This window comes from Lineus longissimus, chromosome 17, assembly GCF_910592395.1.
Source record: "Lineus longissimus chromosome 17, tnLinLong1.2, whole genome shotgun sequence".
Lineage (NCBI taxonomy): Eukaryota > Metazoa > Nemertea > Pilidiophora > Heteronemertea > Lineidae > Lineus > Lineus longissimus.
The window spans coordinates 14181378-14201759 of NC_088324.1; the positions used below are offsets into that span (position 1 = coordinate 14181378).

The 20382-nt window shown below is 42.5% G+C and overlaps 2 protein-coding genes and 2 long non-coding RNA genes across 4 annotated transcripts; 3 read left to right on the forward strand and 1 right to left on the reverse strand.

The window, feature by feature from the left end:
• Positions 1-1712: 1712 nt before the first annotated feature.
• LOC135501497 (uncharacterized) lies at positions 1713-5200 on the forward strand. The gene is made up of 4 exons (XM_064793643.1): positions 1713-1850; positions 3956-3980; positions 4214-4360; positions 4534-5200. The coding sequence occupies exons 1-4, from the start codon at positions 1833-1835 to the stop codon at positions 4689-4691; spliced, it is 348 nt and encodes a 115-aa protein (XP_064649713.1). The 5' UTR covers positions 1713-1832; the 3' UTR covers positions 4692-5200.
• A 95-nt stretch (positions 5201-5295) lies between these two features.
• On the reverse strand, positions 5296-8656 carry LOC135501496 (nmrA-like family domain-containing protein 1). The gene is made up of 4 exons (XM_064793642.1): positions 8570-8656; positions 6749-7279; positions 6446-6639; positions 5296-6318 (listed from the first exon to the last, which is right to left on the reverse strand). Exons 2-4 carry the CDS (start codon positions 7272-7274, stop codon positions 6130-6132), a joined length of 909 nt encoding a protein of 302 aa, XP_064649712.1. The 5' UTR covers positions 7275-7279; positions 8570-8656; the 3' UTR covers positions 5296-6129.
• Positions 8657-9943: 1287 nt separating this feature from the next.
• On the forward strand, positions 9944-14189 carry LOC135501840 (uncharacterized). The gene is made up of 4 exons (XR_010449654.1): positions 9944-10037; positions 12421-12548; positions 13145-13315; positions 13686-14189. It is a non-coding gene; the product is annotated as an uncharacterized LOC135501840 (long non-coding RNA).
• Positions 14190-14252: 63 nt separating this feature from the next.
• Positions 14253-17483, forward strand: LOC135501541 (uncharacterized). The gene is made up of 3 exons (XR_010449607.1): positions 14253-14388; positions 14768-14915; positions 15359-17483. It is a non-coding gene; the product is annotated as an uncharacterized LOC135501541 (long non-coding RNA).
• The last annotated feature ends 2899 nt before the right edge of the window (positions 17484-20382 follow it).

Consider the following 20382-nt stretch of genomic DNA (forward strand, 5'->3'; position numbering starts at 1 on the left):
CAAAATTGTTGTAAATAGATGTTTTAAAGATCTGTTAATGTGTTTCTATAAATCTTGACTACTCAGGATTGTAGCCCCTTGACTCAGATGCGTCAAAACTGCTGTACATAAAAATAATGTTGTTAAAATTGTTTGATGTTGTTTGTTAAAGGTCCATGGCGACCTCATTGTCCAATGTGCCAAAAATGCTGTAAATAAAAATGGTTTGATAACAGTTAACCTGAGAATTTACGATATCAATGTTATATGAATTGATTTAAAAAACTATTTGAAAGAATAATCTTTCTTTTGTTTTGTTTAATAAAATTCCTACACTAAGATCATAAATTATTGTTTGCTCAAATTATGTGTGTTAAGTTTATCTGAGCTTTATATTTTCACATTTTGATACAAATTGTTCTTCCTTTTGGAAATTTTATATTATCTGTTGATATAAATTTGTAAGTTTTCAATAAAAATTTCTTTGTTATGAAAAAAGTGTTTGATTTTTTGACTGCTCTGTGAGGGGTCAGTGGAGCAACCTGCCCTTGCTTATCATCACTTTCTTCAACATCAGCAAGTCTGCACCTTTCACTTGACATCCAACACAAAAAGACCTGACCAGAGAATTACAACACCTAGACCAAACTAAAAAGGACTGACCTTAGGGCAACATGACAATCTTGATAATGGTCAGGCTACAATTGTCATGACAGTGTCTTCATAATAGCCAAGCTATAGTTGTAATAATGTCTTCATAATGACCAGGCTACGATTGTGACAATGTCCTCATAATGGCCAAGCTATAGTTGTGACAATAATATCTCCATATTGACCAGTCTGCACTTATGGCGCTGTGTCTTCATACTGACCAGGTTGAAGTTGTGACCATGTCCTCATAGAGACGATGATGTACTGGTGGATGTATTGACACAATGGCAGCTTTCGGAGTGCACTTGTGACTCTGTCTCCATAATTACCCGGCTGTTGTGACTATGTCTTCATCATTGCCAGGCTGCACTTTTTGTGACTGTGTTTTCATTCTGTGGTTGTGATGATGTCTTCATTTTGGACTTGTCTTCACAATGGTGAGGTAACACTTGAGTATGCGTCTCCATAATGGCAGCGTCTTCCTAATGGTCAGGCAGTGGTTGTGACCATGGTGACACCGTCTTCTGTGGTTGTGATGATGTCTTCATTTTGGCCAGGTCTTCACAATAGTGAGGTAACACTTGAGTATGCGTCTTCATAATGGCAGCGTCTTCCTATTGGTCAGGCAGCGGTTTTGACCATGTTGACCGTCTGCATATTGGTGAGTTTCAGTTGTGAGTACTGACTCTGTCTGTATAATGCTCAAATGCTGCACTTGCAACTCGGTCTTAATAATGACAAGGCCTCTGAGCCTCCACTTGAGACCATGTCCTTACAAAAGCTAGCAAATCTACTTATGTGACAATGTCTTCATACTTTTTTTACCTGGGCTCAAAAAAGGCTAGGACAGAAATCTAGGGGGAGTATTGCTCCAGTTACACCGAACTGTAAGCCCTTGATTGGTGCGCCTGTCTTGTACCTCAGAAGATAAACGAATACGTAGATGAGAAATAAACAAACCTTGAAAGCACTCTACCCTTAACACTGCTGCTTTTGATGTAAACATATCCCAAGAGCCTCTTAAGCTTTTGAGAGGACTTAAGAGTGTTACAGTAGTTGTAGCCGTCATAGGGTCATGGTTAGACTCAATATAAACTCAATATACTGATATATGAGTTGACATAAGATCGATACTATCAGCATAGAGAGATTCCTCTGAGCAGACGATATTGCGAGCAGACGGTACCAGGATTGCAAGCAATATGGACGATGCAACAAAGGTACGTGCATATAAACTTCATTGAATGCTTTCCAAGGTTTCTACCACTAATCTATCAGCTGATGAATGGTCGATTTCTGCTGGCTACCTCGGTGAGCTTGCTGACGGAAAGTTGAGAAAGTCCCGGGATGTGCCCATCTACCATTATCATTTGTTGAATGATATCATGGGTAGGCCTACATACATTTATTGAACAGTTCGATTTAAAGAGAAGGTTCATGCCAGCCGGCCCCATAGGTTAACAGTCTGTTAGACCGAGTTAACATAAAATTTGCTTCTCCACCCGCAGTTTCTCCAAATTTTCCTCTCCAAAGAATCAGTAACGAGTTTCTAGCGTTTGCTTATCCGTACTCCTCGATCAGAAGTATAAATATTCTTCTACCGATTCCCCTCACCACTCCTTGCCTCTCTTGATCTCTACAACGTAAGGTATGTTTCTTCACCTTGGTTAGCTAATGAGGATGGTGAACATCCAGTCTAATGAAGCACCAAGTTAAGACTAAAATCCACTTGCTTTACCTGTTGTTAAACCATTTTCAAGGTTATCTTTGTTCGTTTTCTTACTTATTAGCATTGACGCAATACGAGGGACTCCCTTTTGGCTTGAACACGTCGTACTTCTCATACAATTTCACAAAGAATACATGATGTAAGGCTAAAAACGCCTCGTAACTGTTCCTTCTCCTGCGAAGTAAGGTCGACTTCCTTACTAAGAACTCGTGGTTTCTGGCCTAGCTTTCGCCTTTGCAACGCTTCTAAAGGCCCAAACGCACTGGTAACCACAGTAACAATTGCATCTTGGGCTCAATGCAATATGATGGGCAGTAAATTGAAACGTTTGACAATCAATAGCATTCCTGCATCTTCTCTGGCAGTGGGTAGTGCTATTTTCGATGCAACATTTGGCTGGCTGCAAATATCATTCATGCCGCATTGTAGTTTATTTTCATTGGCATATCCCTGCTATGTTTATCAAAATAGGCCTATGCTTGTAGCTCTTGTAGTGCGACTGAGCTGACGCGATTCATCATCCGGTTGGAATTACAAATTATTGGTGTTTCGGACCCTTAATTCATATGTTTTTAATGAATTGCAAAGTCACATATTGACAGTCGCATTTTGTTCAATTTTTTCACAATATGCAGTGAGTCAGAGATGACACGATTAACATCAAATTCATTTGTCATTGCTCTTGCTCCATGCTGTATGCCTACGCCCATAACCAGGCAACATATTATAAAAAATGGCAGTAGGCCTATCGTCTGCCATCTAAAAGCAGCTGTTCTAATCCCAGGCGATGCATAACACATCGCAGATATCGATCTACAGCGATAGTTTTGCTCTCACGAAGTATTTCCCTCTTGGTTTACTCAGGGAGGTGACCTGTATAGGCCTAGTACATGTATTGAGTGGCCTGTATTTCGCAGAAAAATGTGATAGCAATGCAATGCAATGTTACTATATATATATCATCGGTGCTCCATAATTATGTCATTTTGTATGTGTCACATCTTTCTATCAAAATTATATATAAAAAACGCAAATGAAGGCCGAACCATAAGATCGTCTGGCCTCGTTGTCTGATCTGCGTAACGCAGGACTGGTGTGGTAGCAGAAAATGTCACCCTGGAAAAAGTGGCCGGCGCTATTGTATTCTGACGGTTCTATAGAGGCCATGAACGTCAATAGCTCAGAGATTACAGTGCATGATAGAATCTTTTGTTACCTGGACGTTCTATTCTAGGACATTTTAAACTTCTACACCGGGTTCAGTACGGGGTTATGTACCACCATCATAGGACGTGTGATAAGGATAGTGTCTGAACTAAGCCTTAAGTATGCAGAGAAATTAAGATCAAGCACACTAATACGGTATACAAGTATATGCCTCAATATTTTTTTTTGTTTCATTGACCCACTTATTCACGAGATATTGATATTAAAGTATATACTAAGTTTGTTTGACAACACCAATCAATTGGCTGCCACTTGTTACTGCCACTTGTTACTGTTCGAAAGGCACTCAAGTGCCTGTGTGCTAAATTCTGAACGAGCAACACTAACGTGGATAGACCTACTTGTGATTTATCAATTTGTGTTTTGCAGGCAAAGTTAGAAAGCCTCGCAGAATGTAAGTATGGACACCAAATTTCCTTTTTGAATGAAATAAACTGTCGATAGCATTACATGACTGATGGTTCAACCAAATTCCTCCAAAGACTCACGAATTCATCAACTGCATGCATCACGGCAATCCGTTTTCGTTTGCCAAACGCGAATAGCAGTAGACTAGTCTTGATCAGAATCGGAATTTACGACATTTGCAATATTTGGATCTTAACCTCTCTATTTTTCTCTAATTAGATACGAAGGACGAATGGATACGGCTGAATCATGACAAAAAAGGCACCATTTCAGTGGAAGATTTGGAGGCGATGTTTAGAAAGATAAAATCATGCGCGAAGCCACGAGAGAACGCTGAAGAGATGATGAGGAATATTGACGCAGACAGTAAGACGATCAACCCTTGAGGTTTTGGAATAATTTGCGGAAATTTCAGAATATGAAGTATTTTCACGGATTTTAATAAATCGTGATACAAATTGTACCATTAGAAAGCACTCTTCCATTTTGATTAAACATGCATGCATACCTAATTACAACTGTCTCTTTTCCTTTTTCAGAAAACAATGAAATTGACGTGGGCGAATTCGCCAGAAGCATGTACAACGACTTGGCTGAAGACGAAGGCATAGAGGCCAAGAGCTCAGAGATCAAGGAGGAATATATCAAATACGTGATTGGCAGATGTACAGAAATGATCCCTGCTGACCAGCGCTAACAGAAATGTGCTCAGAGTGTTCCACCGACGCAATTGGTGTATCGTTCATAGACTGTAGATACACGACTGTAAATACACGACTGTAAATAACTTTCATTCTCAATCTGTCATTTCTGGATTATAATCGAGTGTCATAGACAATGCCTTAGTATAGTCCAAACTATCAGTTCTCCAGTTACATGTATTCTATTTTTATTAATATGACCCTCGAAAGTTGACGTTATATACTCCTCTTACTGCATACGCAGAAGCGGACTCGACACCTCCGCGGAGGAGAAAGTAGTCCGGGTTCCAACAAAGTAGGTCCGACGTGGAATTGCGCAATAATCAGCAGTTGTTGTTTGTTGATGTCGGCCAAAGGGACAGTAGAGCCCATCTGTTGACCCTCATTCCTGTTGCATGCTTTTTATGTGAAAGACCAGCAAAATGAGAAAAGAGACATTTCTGTTAAGTGCCGGAAACTATCTATGGGTATCCACGAAAATAATACAGTCAATAAGTCAGGTCAATAGATGTTACATTTTTCACATTAATCCGTGCATCTATCATATGTACTTCATCAACTTCAACAGCGGATTAAACTATGTAAATCGATGTCCCTATGGCACCAAGCAGATGATGCTTGTTTACATCTGCCATGTTGAGGCATCGTGTAGGACTACTATCACTACGGTACTATTCACTGCGCCATAGTCTCGGGCGTTGAAACCGAAAATAAGTACGGTTACCGATTTGGGGGGGGGGGGGGGGTAACCCTTCCTTTTAAGACTATCATGATAGATTTGGCCACGGGTAATTGAGTTTGCTGACCAAATTTGAGAGGTTAATTAACACTTGAAGAAGGCGGTAGTAATGATTCTAGCATAGGCCTACTCAGCTGGGTAGCAAGGAATGCAATTATGGCTTTGCCAAACACAGTTATTACAGAGATTTGATAGATATCCTTCAAGCGAGGAATGTGATCAGTCTGAGTGTTGAGGTAGTGAGACAGGCTTAGATCTCAAATAACAACGCTTGTGATCGTGAGAAGAGACAGACATTCTTTCGATCTTTCTTTCGAAATCCTGTGTGATTGAGGCAAAAGGGTTGATACTGGCGCCAATAGGCTCCACTATAGTATCAAGTTTCTGAAACAGAAGTCGGTTACTTCGCCGCAATGCTTGACTAGGAAGCAGGCTGGCTCCATGGCGAGAGACGTTCCCTTCATGACAAGCCTTGAAAGTCTACTGGAGTGAGGAAAGGAAACCAACTTCTGTAATCAATAGTTCTCCAATATTATGTCATCTATTATCAATAATTTCGCCGGCCAGGTCTCGGCCCGCCAAGAGCAAGGTAGTTGTACAGTAGAAGGATGCGCCCAACCAGTGTCTACGTGCGCGTGACGTTCGAGATGACGTCATGTCTGTGTCCATACACAAAACCAAGAGGAATTAGGAAATTAACTGCAAATTCTTTGCAGGATGTTTTGTTTCTCTCGGCACCAATCACTGAATGTCCGTACGTACGGGAAGACTTCCTTGGTTGCCGACACATTGAATCGCTGGTCTACCCGGGCACAGAAGTCAAAATGGTTTGCTAAGTCCCTGGCGCCATGAATCGGCAGGTCTCGGAATTCGGCATACGTCATCTGAAAAAGTTGGAAACTGCGATTTAGAGGAGAATGTACACGGACGGAGAATGCTTTTGTCAACTTTGTCCTGTCATATATTCACTTTTCAACCTTTTTTATGGGAATGTTTGGAACAATATCTCACCTGTCTATCAAAGACCTGTTTTCCATACAGGCAACTCGTCATCTCCTCAGCCATGCGTTTCACAGTCAACTTATCCCCGCTGATGGCAAGCGTCTTGTGGACGAATTTCTCCGTCTGGGTGAAGATTCTACGGACGACTTCGCCGACATCTTCTCTTGAGATGAAGTCCATCGGGACTTGACCCATTGGGATATCTGAAGAGAAGGGAGAAACGCGGTCAGGATATCGGACTAAGCAATAAACATAGCGGTCTTTGATTCAGGCAGTCGTTTGCAATTGACCCCGAAGACAGCATCTACTTACATAATCTGAAATGGTCCACGTCTACTTGATCTGGCCGTAAATCCTCAAACAATCGCTCATAGTTGCAGGGAATCTCCACAGCAGTCATAGGCAGATTCATCTTCCGCATGTTTCTATCGATTTCGGTCTTCGCGTCGCATTGCCGCGCCTCCTGCCCCAGTACCTCACGCGGAGACAACTGCGTACTGAATATTATATGTTTCAAAGTAGGATGATCTTTGCAGGCTTTAGCTATCGTCATGCCTTGGTCAGTCTCCTTCTTGACCGAATTCCGATCATTGAAGTCAGCGGCGGTCACAACAAATGTACCATATGCGCCTTGCAAGGCTGCTTCAATGCTTTTTCGATCATTTGCATCCGCGCGGATGACCTCAACATTGCCGTAGCCACAGAGATTTTTGATGTTTTCGTTGGTTGGATTCCTCGTAACTGCTCGGACCTTGAACTGACTGTCCTGGGCCAGTGCTCGGGCGACTGAACCTCCCTGGTTCCCACTTGCACCGAAAACTGTGATGACCTTTGCCATTGTACCTATGGAAAGAAAGAAAGTTAGAGACATGTATATGTTGTCGCAAACGACCGAAGACGATGTCACAATCACGTTCGTTTTGGCATGTATGAGGCGATTTTACAGGGTAGGGCACGGTTGCTCAATCCATTGATTAACTGTACCGTTGGATTCAAGTTCTAACGCTATTATTGAAATGAAATTTACCGAAGGGCGTGCTGCATTTCTGAGCTAACAATCATGCTGGCGTTTGCCTCCAACGAGGATTGAACAACTGGGCCCAGGCGAATGAGGGAAGACGACGACTTCGAGCGTTTTCTGTGGTGCAGAGCTACATGTAGATTACTTCCATTGAACTACTGGTAAATGCAGTCTAAATATGCTAGAAACGGAGTGTCGAGCAGCGGGTAGCCGAAAAAGTAATCCATGCCTTTACAAATATTAGCTTAGCCTGTCACAAGCATAGTTATTTGCTATAACAATTATGACAATGCCAAGGCTTTGCTTGGTCAAATTATACTTGTCAACTCAAAACATGTCCTAAGGCTTAGGAAGCATTAATGTTTAGGGTGCTCGGTGTAGGCCTATATCGTTAGATCGAATTTGCTTAGCACCCAATAAGCCTTTTTAAATATTTTCAATATGCGTGGGGTGTTTACGCTAGGGCTATGCAAATGATTGTAAATATGTTTCGTTTACAATAATTATCATGATTGTTGGTTGATTTCATTGAAGTTGTCGACCCTGAGAGGCTGCTCTGCCTAATGACGGAATGATGTGACTTGTTATCACGACGGCAAGGAAATCCTGGCGGGGACTTTTGTGGGAAGGTTGCGGGAACGAGACGGGGGTAAGACGGCAAGTCAGTGGGTCCCCCGCATCAACTTTTTCGCTCTTCGCTCTTACAAATTCATTACGCATAAGAGTATCCGGTTCTTTGTTAAGGTATGCCACGGACTCGAAGAGCCGTAGAAGACCGTGGCTGAGCCGTCAAGACACCGACTATGTCCACAAAACAATGTCTTTTCGAGGAAGCATCTTATAACAGGGTATTTGTTAACGTCAGTTGAGGTGGATGAGCCAAGATGACGCTCATGCCTGATGTATTGAGTCTCGTCGTCTGACAGACTCCTATCAATGCCAGCGAAAATTGCAACAAGATTGTGCTATGACACAGCGATTCTTAGTGAGCTGATATGACTCTTTCCTTCAAACACCATGCATCAAAATAAGAAAACATCACTACCTAACCCCGCCAAATGCCAGAAGAAGCATGAAAGGACAGTCATACATGTAGACAGAGCTCCACTTACCTTCAACTTTCCTAAATCTCTATAAGCCGACAATCTTAAACTTCAACAGCTGTTTGTCCTTCAATATTGTCCTTCAATATCATGTCCATATATCAACTTGTCAATAGCGGATATGTCAACCAGGCATTGTGAGCGTCGCGTTGTCATGTAGCAACCAATCATTACGCATGCGTGGTCTAGCAGACGGTTCCGGCTGACGGAAATCATGCAAAGCGTTCTGTTCCACTTTAAGCCTGCCTGCGTGTTTCACATCTATAAAAGATGAGGCAAATTTCTCATCGAGTGAGGGGGAGGGGAAGGCCATTACTTCAGTAGGGTTGGGTCTCCCTGATGAATTTGATTTATGTTCTTCGTTTTAGTGGTAGTGATGGTGGGGGCTTTCAAAAACGGCGGATGGGGGTGCGGTAATCCGTCTTTGGTTTAGCCCTCTGGAGAAACTGTTTTCACCTTATCAGTCAAGTGTATACTGAGGAGCTTTTCCTTTCTGGCTCAGTTGGAACTTGTCGCTTTGTCTCGGTTGGAAGATAGATCTTCTCCAATTCTAAATCAAGCTCCATCTCATCAGGTGTATGTGTCCCCGGTAGGCCTATGCATCTGACGAGCCGGGGTACTTCAAGGGGTACTTGGGGGTACTTCATCCCATACAGCAATAAGTCTTACGGCCGAGGTGGTGGGCGCGTGCCCTGTGCTGCACTTGGCCTGACAAGTTTCACTGGAGGCAGCTTCGCGGGCCTGAGGTCGCATATTGTTGCAAATGCAGGTGGTTTTCGCCTCCTCCCGGACTACGGTTGTAAAGGTTGTTGTGCTAATACTAACTAAAGGGGTAGGTCCCCGGATAGGAAATCCGTCAGGGTCCACGCTTGGAATCTTCGAACAGCTTGACCGAGCCGCACAGCTACCAGGCCTGGAATGCAGCTTCGCTCAAACTCCTCAAGCTCAATTTTGGCTCTTTTTTTCCTCTCTACTGGAGCAGGGGCCCTCCTGCTTTTATTCGGGTCTTTAAAAGGGTTTACTTTTGTATGCTTACATCCCATTATCGTAAGATAAGAGAAGTGCGCAAGATGAAACAAGTTTGGTTCGCGCGCGAGAACTTGCGTTTGTTTCTGCCTCGGCAACGTCACTTCGTCGCAACGCCTGAAGACTGACGTCATAGGATGGGACGACAGCGAACCCTGGGAAATGTAATGACGGTACGGATGCTCTCAAAGACATTTTGGAATATCCTGAATTCGGAAAGGTGACAGAGAAAAATTACCAGGCAAAGTAATTTTTAGGGCCTAAATAATATACAGGAATTTTTTTAAATTGCCTCCGAAAAAATGCTCCGGGCCTGATGATAATGACGTAATCCCACGATCGTCTGATCCTCGTGGAAATTCATCGGCGCGGCGGCTGTCGTGTTTCAAAACTCCTCCGTTAAATTCTTCGATTTAACCTCTTAATTTGCAAATGAAGACATTTTTAGATGGTAAGTTCATAGGTTAGATATCGTAGCTACTCCATATTCCGATTTTTTGGCGTTTCTTGCGTTATCGGGGCAATAATAAGAAGTTTAGTGCGGCTGGCAAAAATTTTGTAGCAGCGTCGGCATGCTGCATGGTCGGCCACACGTGCGCGCTGATTTTTTTTCATTTAAAAACATCCGATTCTGTGTTCCATGATACTCACCGAAGTGCCGGAGTCTGGTATTCGTGTTCTATGTGTATTTCTGCATCTGATGAACTGAATTTCGTGGAGATTTTTACCAGTTTTAATAGTGAAAATCATGTTGAAATTGACCAGTCCAGTGCAATAACTGAATACACTGTTGCTGCATGCACTCGGCTGTAAACCACCTGTGTATCCATACGTGTATGGCTGTGTACATGAAGACACAATTGGAAGAGGCGTTTTTCAAAGTGCCTCCCCCCTCCATCACCAAGAATCTAGCCACGGATCTGAGGGTGGGGGCTGGCAGTGAAATGGCTGCTTTCTGAACCCTTTTATTTGACTATGTAGTGACCAAAAGTTGGTCAATGTAAGGTGTTCCCCCAAAATTTTTGAAGTCCAAACAAACTGTCCATGGGGACACTTGATCATCCATCTTGAACATCAACCAATTCATTTCTTTTGACCTCATTTTCTCAGAAAAATTTTACCATCATATGGACATTTTCCAAACATTTGCACATGACTTTTCTATTTCATGTATTTCAGAGGGGAAGTATTCTTGACATTTCACAACTTTTGAGGTGTCCACACAAGATGATTGAGGGGCTCAGAGTTGGTTGTGACTATTGACATTTTCCAAATGTGTGCATGCATAACAGGGGTGGGGATTAACAGTCAAAGGGGGGGGGGTACATTTCAGTTATTTCCCCTTGGGACACTTTATTCCTGCTATAGTTCCACTGAATATTCATCCTTTGAAAAAGGCTTTTTTCTCACTGGCAGAATTCTAATGGCGGGGTGTTGACAATCGAATGTGGAAGGGGGTACCTTCCAGTCGCCTCCACAGTGAGGAAAAACAAGGGATTGTAACTTCTGGGACAGATTTCATGAGATTGGGCCTGACTGAGAGATTAGGCCTGACTTGCTCTGTGCTTTGAAGCGCTTTTATAAGGAAACTTTATGTTTTCATGCAACACTTCAGAATTTTCCTAAGTGCCAGCAGAGTTTAGCCAGTTGGGTTTGAGTTTAGATTTGGAGACCATGACAAGTGGTACTATTGACCATGATGAGTTGGGGATTTTCGATTTAAGGTTGAGCCCAAAGGAGCGGGTGTTTTCCGCAAGTGAATGGACCTTCAGAACATTAAGTCAAAGAAAAGTTGCCACTTTTGTGTTGGAGCGACTGCTTTGATATCTTGATTATTCGCACGATAAATGTCTATATTTTGCAAAAATAATATGTCATCCAGAACTCAGCATAATCTGCATCGAAAGTGACATTTCTATTTGTTCAAATTGAACTGAACTTAGGCGAAATTGAGCAACCACTTTGAACTGCAACTTAGTCTGTTTACTGTAGCCTCGTGCAAATTTACTGAAGCGCTCTGCCGGTGTATTTCACATACTATTTCTCCATGCTGGTATAATTAGATACTGGATAGCCTGACAGAAATGTCAATATCACAACCACAAATATCAGTGTTCAGATTTAAGATTTAAGACTTGAAAAGTGTTAACTTCACCCAAATTTATGGAAAGACCATGCTCCTTATCCATTGTGGAACATAAGGCCACAATGCATCTTCATTTCTTTCGTTCTTCTCCCGACTGAAAGAAAGACCCATCTTTCCCAATGTGGCTGTTATCCTTCTTTACCATGTGGTTCTTGAGCAGCCACGATTCCATTGCCCTGCTTCACTGACAGTCCTGTGGATGATGTCACACTCTATTCAAAAGACCCATGTCTGGTGTAGGTTATAAACATGTAAGATGTCAGGAGTCACAACCTTGAGGGAATTTATATCTTCAACTCTCCCAATCCTTGATAGGGTTGTTGAGCAATCATAAATGTAAGACGTTTCAGTAGTCACAACCTTGAGGGAATTTGTGTCTTCAACTCTCCCAATCCTTGACAGGGTTGTTGAGCAATCATAAATGTAAGACGTTTCAGGAGTCACAACCTTGAGGGAATTTGTGTCTTCAACTCTCCCAATCCTTGACAGGGTTGTTGAGCAATCATAAATGTAAGACGTTTCAGGAGTCACAACCTTGAGGGAATTTGTGTCCTCACCTGTCACAATCTGGGTCTGTTTCTAGTCGAGCTAAACTTTGTAAGCTCCAAAAGTAACTGAACTGAATGTTCATCTTCTGCAGGTCCAAATTTGGCCTGGCAATTTAAAATAAATTTGTCTTCTTCTGCAGGATCGTGATTGAAGACCGGTTCCCTATTTGCAAGAGCATGGTGAAAAACAAGGACTTAGGCTGGAATGGTGGCCCGAGATGCAAAGAGTGGATATGTACAACTGTCTGCAAAGTGAAGATCTTCTCAGGTATATGGTAATTATCATTTTGTAAATTAGTGTTCACAGAACAACATGGCCTTTATCAGCTGCACTACCTTAAAATGATCAGATGGTTAGAATTGGTCGGCTTAAGTGCTGTGTTAACGGGTCGGGTATCACTCCTAAGACAGCAATGTGACAATCTTTTGCTCTTGGAATTGGAGTTCCCGTGAGATCTCGCCGTTCTACCTCTGACTCGAGTCGTACTCGTCTCTTCTACAGTATATATATATATACGGTGTAACCTACATGGTATTCACGTGGAGCGGGGAGATCTGATGCGGAGAGAGGCCTCTTTGTGGTAGGAATTAGGCGGCTCTTCCCTCAGTTGTGTTGAAGAAGTACTCATCATGCAGCTAGGACTAGTAGGCGTCAATAGGCAACGCCCTGCCTTGGGGGCACTGCCTTTATCTTGGACCAAAATCTTTTTTCTTTCATCTTAACAAGATCTAGAATATACCTACATTTAACAGGTATGTAAGACCATGAGATTCAGGATATAGTGGACTGCCTTTCGGCAGGTGCAAAATCTTGAGATCCTGACGTCATAATATACATAATGTACTTATATTCTCTTCTTTCAGTGATATGAAAATCAGACCGCCTTCGGAAAGCCCCAACTAGTGTATCGGCTACGGTCTTGCATACACGTAAGAGAGATGATGGGTACCCCGCACATAGGAATCGCCCTCTGGCTAGAGAGGATACAACTGTCAAAGTACAACCACACGTTCAGGAGGTACACTGGAGTCGAGGTAAGATTTTCGCGTGGGCGATGTGAGAGTTTGTTACCCCGTGGACTATAAGCTGATCGTTGATGATAAGGCAACCCACACAGTTTGCATATCTATAATAAGAGGGGGGGGGGGGCTTTTAGAGTATTGAGTGGGTATTTTACGTTGACTGACATCAAAATTAGATAACTGTGGGGTTCATCAGCCCCCTGGCCGACATCAATCCTTCGAGTAACCAGGCTGGTTGCTGTGAAATCAATCCGAATATCCATCGGTTTTAAAATAACAATTTATCATTAAGGCCTCATGCGTCAGCATGATGTAAAAGAATCTTTTGTGATAGTCTTCAAATTACATTTGTGACAATTCAATGTTTCGAATTCTTTTTCAGCCTGTTTCGAGATCAGGGGCATGGATGTCTCCGAGATTGTTCAAGAGATACCCAGCACCATATTACTGCAGGAAAAGACGACATGATTTGGTTGCATAAGCTAAGTATCCACTGACAAACAATCAAAAAGGGATGGTAACTTGTGTGCCTCCTAGCTCCCCTGTAAATATACAACTTGAAATGATTCGTTGCCTGGGATCTTAGGCGAAGTGAGAGCTGCTGAAACAGATGCCAGTCATTGGACTTGTGACAGTGATGGCTTGCCTGTTCAGGAACGGAAATGTGCGATTGGCCAATTTGAGGACAACCAAAAGTTGACACCACATTGCATTTACAGGCTTTGACAACATCACAATAGGCCACTGAGACTGAGGACGAGTCTGTGACAGGATGCCTTGTCGCATATCTACAAGGTAGCTGCCTCGCTAAGGCAACCTTGCTATGATGAGAACAGCCACTCAATGAAAGGATGAATGCGACCAGGATGTCCAAGTTGGAGAAAAGTTTATGACTGTAATGGTTTACTGATTTATGATGAAAGTTCTATTTCTGTTTCAGCATGGTTTCCAGATCCGAGGACCGGGACAAAACAAGAGAGGCCTTGTGAAACCATCGCTTAGCAATGATGCACTTCGAACCTCACATTTGGAACACCTGCTGTGAAGGAGACCTAGGTTTGCACCATGAAATCTTAGAATACAAGGTAATGGTGTGCAATGTGAATTTGTGTATAATAGATTAAACAGTAGCCTATCAGAAAGAAAGCAAGTATGTCCAGAATGATGAGAATAATGAGTCAAAAAGTTTATTATAGGACTATAGTCATAGCACTCAGGTCAAGTGCTGTCCTGTAAGGTGTTCCTTTAATAGAAAAGTTTACATTCTAAGTAGTTGTTAGTCGGTATTGCTGGCAGGTTCCCGGCGGGTAAGGTTCCAGAGTGAACTGCAATCACCGTACGATGACCTTGTGCATTGACAACCCCCTCTTAGTAAGCCAGAGGCCTTTCACGGTTCTGTTTCTAAACATTCTGTCTTTGTAGAAGAAATCATCAAAATCAAAAGAACTTTTGTCTGATTTTCAGCACCTCAACGTGAAAACTACTGGTAATTAAAGCTGGTAGAGCGCCGTGACATCTCTCATAAACAAGCTGGCTATGGAGAAGGATCACGTCAACCAAGAGTTGCAAGGGCCCGTTCCATTCTGACTGGAAAAGATGTCTATCATCTATGGTTTGTGCATTATCAAGAGTTCCACAGTTTTTTTGCTGGGATAAAAAGAAAGCAGTAGAATTCAAGGATGGTGTGACAGCATTCCCTGTCCTTGCCAAGGACCTAAATATTTGATGACATCATTCCGTCACATATTGCAATGTCCACAATCATTTTATTGTCATCTTTTAGTGACCTTCGTTAATTGAAAGTTTAAAAATAAATAGTAGAGCGTATTTGACAAGACCCGCCATTTGGGATCAGAGTCACTTTCCCTGATCGAGAGAGTCTCAATCATCTATTGCAAGTAGACCACTTGGCTTTATAGCGTGCCTAGTTCAATGTGGCCGTGGGAAACACCACGGTTAAATGAGTGCAAGTGAAGATCATTGAATTCACTTGACAGAAAACTGAGCTGAACACCTTTTTACTTGACTCATGTTCAGTCCTTATCATTATTTCAGCTTTGATTCACCAGTTACATCCTCAGATGATACATGCAGGACATTGTGAACATGGAGAATATCAAGAAGAAGGCCTAAAGGTTTAGAAATAATGCCTAAAATCCTCGGGACTGGGGCTTCCTCCTAAGGTAGCCGGGAAAACATTTCATCCAGGACGCAAAAAAGACTGTAGTTAGATTACTTGTTGGTTAGTTTTCACTGTTCAAGGATACAGACAGATGTAAATCGAAAGTGAATTTCCTTCTCAGGGGAGGAACCAACGTCTTGGTATTGCAGCCACTGTAGCTTAGGTAGTATAGTGACCTACATGTAGTTGTTTTCAGTTAGTCTGCACTTCATACACTGCGTACAATCGCACTTGTTTGTTATTCCTGCCGTATCATGTAGACTTGCGCAAATAGTGCAATCAAAATTGTTTTAAAAAGGCATGATATTGCTCAAATTTGTAAATTCTTAATTGAAATCTGCCAATTCAAGCAATGAGATAGCAGTACTCTGCCTATCTGTACTATAACCGACGGTTATCGCGGCTCTTGGCTCTCAGATTAGGGTGTCCCAATATCCACACCTGGTATTCTATAGTTACTGTGTAGTGACCTTTTTGTTTTTACTTTTAAAAACCTATGCGATTTGCCGCACTGAACCCTCCAGAGATTGTTGGACTGGGTCCATTGAGTGTGACAAAAATATCCAACACCTATTTACAAATGAAGTGAGGAGTCAGCCTTTTGGTGTAACTCCATATAACTGTCTGGTGATTTCGCTCTGGGCTTGTGACATTCTGATCGGTCTGAAATAATCATTACCGCCCATCCCTCATTGAGGCCTGTGTCCCGATGGTGGCGTTGAATGGCAAAATCAAAGGGGCATGACGGCGGTTAAACCTATTGCGAATGGGCAGCATCACAACCAGTTCTGAGATCTGGGGGTGGTGTAGGATATCTGGTTACCACGCACACATCTCTTGGATTTGCGGTGGGTTGGTACCCCACGCTACGTAAGGGGAGGTTTTCGGGTAAGACTTGGTCCACGTGAATAGGCTGTACCTGAAAGATGAGAAGTTGCGAATGGACGCCTTAGAATATGTCCTTCGACCAGCTAGTGCTAACCCGATCACTGTCTCCAGGTCACCATACCTTGGTCAATGAGCGGGCGAAGAACCCAATGGCTCCGTCAGGAGTACATCGTCAACTTCAGCCCGTAGTCAAACCGGTGCACGCACAAATATCTTAGTTGAGAGTGGGGGACGTACTTGCTTCTCATCGGGGTAATACAGTACCACTGTATACAATGACCCCATTTTAGTTGGATTTTACTGAGGAGTGGACGATAATGAGAATTTCAGGCCAGTCCGATTGTCACCAGTTCAGAGGGCGATTACCTGATAGTTATGTGGCATTCCGTCAAACGGTGAACTCTTTCACATCCTTTGTAAATTAGTGTTGCTTGTTACATGTCACATTCAATGGCTCATTTAAGGATAGTTTCTGTGATTCTACTTTACCATGAGCAGGCCCATTAAAACCTAAACTTTGAAGTTTGTGATCTAAAAAGTTTTAAATCTGGTTATTGGAGTAAAGATTGTACAATGGAATATCCACGGGATACCCTAATCTGAGAGCCAAGAGCCAACACGCTGTTAAAGAGCCAATTAAGTGCTGACAGGAAAGCCACGAGCCAAAGAAAAAGTTTAGGCTTATGAAACTTTGGGAATCCTAAGCCTACAGGTACCCTACTTGATAAAAAATAAATTAATCATGTAATCGTTTATGACATTGTATGACATCGCCTCCTGGATAGCAGTATGGTTAACAGTCTACCATGCCAGGATTTTTTATTGTACTCTTGTTATGCCGTCAATACAACAGGGCGGGTACAGTGTACATTGAGTCTGCACTTCATACACTGCTTACAATCGCACTTGTTTGTCATTCCTGCCGTATCATGTAGACTTGCGCAAATAGTGCAATCAAAATTGTTTTAAAAAGGCATGATATTGCTCAAATTTGTAAATTCTTAATTGAAATCTGCCAATTCAAGCAATGAGATAGCAGTACTCTGCCTATCTGTACTATAACTGACGGTTATCGCGGCTCTTGGCTCTCAGATTAGGGTGTCCCAATATCCACACCTGGTATTCTATAGTTACTGGGTAAGTGACCTTTTTAGCTCACCTCTTAGCAGAGGTGAGCTTATCCCATACCGTGGCGTCCGTCGTCCGTCGTCGTCGTCGTCGTCGTCGTCCGTCGTCCGTTAGCAGGGCACGTTTCATAACTGTTAGAGCTATTGAGTTGAAACTTGGTACACATGTACCCTTATGTAATGACACCTGGGAGACCAAGTTTCGGTCTGATTCGTTTCATGGTTTGGCCACCAGGGGGCCAAACGTTAAAAGTGAAAATATGCAATATCTCCCTTAATAGTAGTCGGGAAATTTTGAAAAAAATATGGTAGGTACTTCTAGCAAAGGTGCATCATATATCCTCCGGGTTTTTGATTTGACCTCCTTTTCAAGGTCACAGAGGTCAAATGGTGTAAATTGGCCGTTAGGATGTAACGATGGCACGTTTCTAAACTGCAATGACTATTGATACCAAATTTGGTACACATTTACCCCTTAGTCAGGTGATCTCAGGGACCGAAGTTTGGTCCAATATGATTCACCACTTGACCACCAGGGGGCAAAATCCAAAAACCTTAAAAATGTGATTATTCCTTAACTTCTTGCCCGATTGCCACCAATTTGATATCATGGGTACATCTAACCACCATACAGTATATGTCACACAGGTTTTTAATTTGACCTTCTTGTCAAGGTCACAGAGGTCAAATGGCGTAAATTCGCCGTCGGGCCGTAACTATGGCACGTTTCTTAACTGCAATGACTATTGATCACAAATTAAGTACACATGTACCCCTTGGTCAGGTGATCTCAGGTACCGAAGTTTGGTGCGATCTGATTTGCCGTTTGGCCTCCAGGGAGGGGGCCAAATCCTAAATTCTTCAAAATGCCATTATTCCTAGTAATGACTTGCCCGATTGGCACCAATTTTATATCATAGGTACATCTAATTCTAACAACCATTCAATGTGTCACCCGGGTCTTCTTTGATTTGACCTACTTTTCAAGGTCACAGAGGTCGAATGTACTGTAAATTGGCCATTTTGGGGAAATTGTAATTGCTTGGACCTACATCAAACCTAACACTACATGACACAAGACCATGCTCTTTATCCATCTTTCCTCCACATGAGGTGAGCACAATGGCCCTGGCCATTTCATTGTTTTTACTTTTAAAAACCTATGCGATTTGCCGCACTGAACCCTCCAGAGATTGTTGGACTGGGTCCATTGAATGTGACAAAAATATCCAACACATATTTACAAATGAAGTGAGGGGTCAGCCTTTTGGTGTAACTCCATATAACTGTCTGGTGATTTCGCTCTGGGCTTGTGACATTCTGATCGGTCTGAAATAATCATTACCGCCCATCCCTCAATTTGAGGCCTGTGTCCCGATGGTGGCGTTGAATGGCAAAATCAAAGGGGCATGACGGCGGTTAAACCTATTGCGAATGGGCAGCATCACAACCAGTTCTGAGATCTGGGGGTGGTGTAGGATATCTGGTTACCACGCACACATCTCTTGGATTTGCGGTGGGTTGGTACCCCACGCTACGTAAGGGGAGGTTTTCGGGTAAGACTTGGCCCACGTGAATAGGCTGTACCTGAAAGATGAGAAGTTGCGAATGGACGCCTTAGAATATGTCCTTCGACCAGCTAGTGCTAACCCGGTCACTGTCTCCAGGTCACCATACCTTGGTCAATGAGCGGGCGAAGAACCCAATGGCTCCGTCAGGAGTACATCGTCAACTTCAGCCCGTAGTCAAACCGGTGCACGCACAAATATCTTAGTTGAGAGTGGGGGACGTACTTGCTTCTCATCGGGGTAATACAGTACCACTGTATACAATGACCCCATTTTAGTTGGATTTTACTGCGGAGTGGACGATAATGAGAATTTCAGGCCAGTCCGATTGTCACCAGTTCAGAGGGCGATTACCTGATAGTTATGTGGCATTCCGTCAAACGGTGAACTCTTTCACATCCTTTGTAAATTAGTGTTGCTTGTTACATGTCACATTCAATGGCTCATTTAAGGATAGTTTCTGTGATTCTACTTTACCATGAGCAGGCCCATTTCGGCCTTTAACTGTGTAGTTTGTGCTCTGTAGTATGTGATTTGAAGAGATTGGAGTAAAGATTGCACAATGGAACAAGTGTCATTTTGATTGCCACTGTAGTGCGAGGTAGTGTAAGTGACCCATTTGTTTTCAGTTTAAAAAAGCCATCATGATCAGCTACATTGATCCCTCAAAAGATTGTTGGATTGGCTCAATTAAATGTGACAAAACTATCCAACACCTGGTATTCTAGTTGCTGTATGCTTAGCTCTATGTTGTGACTTTTTTGTTTTTACTTTTAAAAACCTATGCGATTTGCCACACTGAACCCTCCAGAGATTGTTGGACTGGGTCCATTAAATGTGACAAAAATATCCAACACCTATTTACAAATGAAGTGTGGGGTCAGCCTTTTGGTGTAACTCCATATAACTGTCTGGTGATTTCGCTTTGAACTTGTGACACTCTGATCGGTCTGAAATAATCATTACCGCCCATCCCTAATCTGCAGCCACATTTAACAATTAACTAATAAGACCTTGTGTTTTCCATCTCACGATCATCCATCAGGTATGCATCTGGGAATGGGCAGAATTAGGTGTTGGATATTCGGAAACCACGCACATATCTCCTGAATCTGCGGTGGGTTACATTGTTGTAAATTTCAATGAAGAATAAAATGGTAAACTATGCAAGTGTCATTTTGTTTGCTTTAGTGTTTATGGCGTTGTATTCTTGGATTAGAGCTGCAGAAGAAACTTAAGTAAATGAGATGAAGAAATGCTTTGTATAACTGGTCTCTGCATCTGTGTCCAAGTAAACTAGTACTGTTCTAAAAA

Excerpts from the sequence above, each read along its gene's own strand:
- LOC135501497 (XM_064793643.1), top strand. Across the intron at positions 3,981-4,213 it reads GTTAGAAAGCCTCGCAGAAT|ATACGAAGGACGAATGGATA; the intron begins GTAAGTATGGAC and ends TTCTCTAATTAG. Across the intron at positions 4,361-4,533 it reads GAGGAATATTGACGCAGACA|AAAACAATGAAATTGACGTG; the intron begins GTAAGACGATCA and ends TTCCTTTTTCAG.
- LOC135501496 (XM_064793642.1), bottom strand. The coding sequence starts at position 7,274 with ATGGCAAAGGTCATCACAGTTTTCGGTGCAAGTGGGAACCAGGGAGGT. Across the intron at positions 6,640-6,748 it reads CGTGGACCATTTCAGATTAT|ATATCCCAATGGGTCAAGTC; the intron begins GTAAGTAGATGC and ends CCTTCTCTTCAG. Across the intron at positions 6,319-6,445 it reads AACAGGTCTTTGATAGACAG|ATGACGTATGCCGAATTCCG; the intron begins GTGAGATATTGT and ends CAACTTTTTCAG.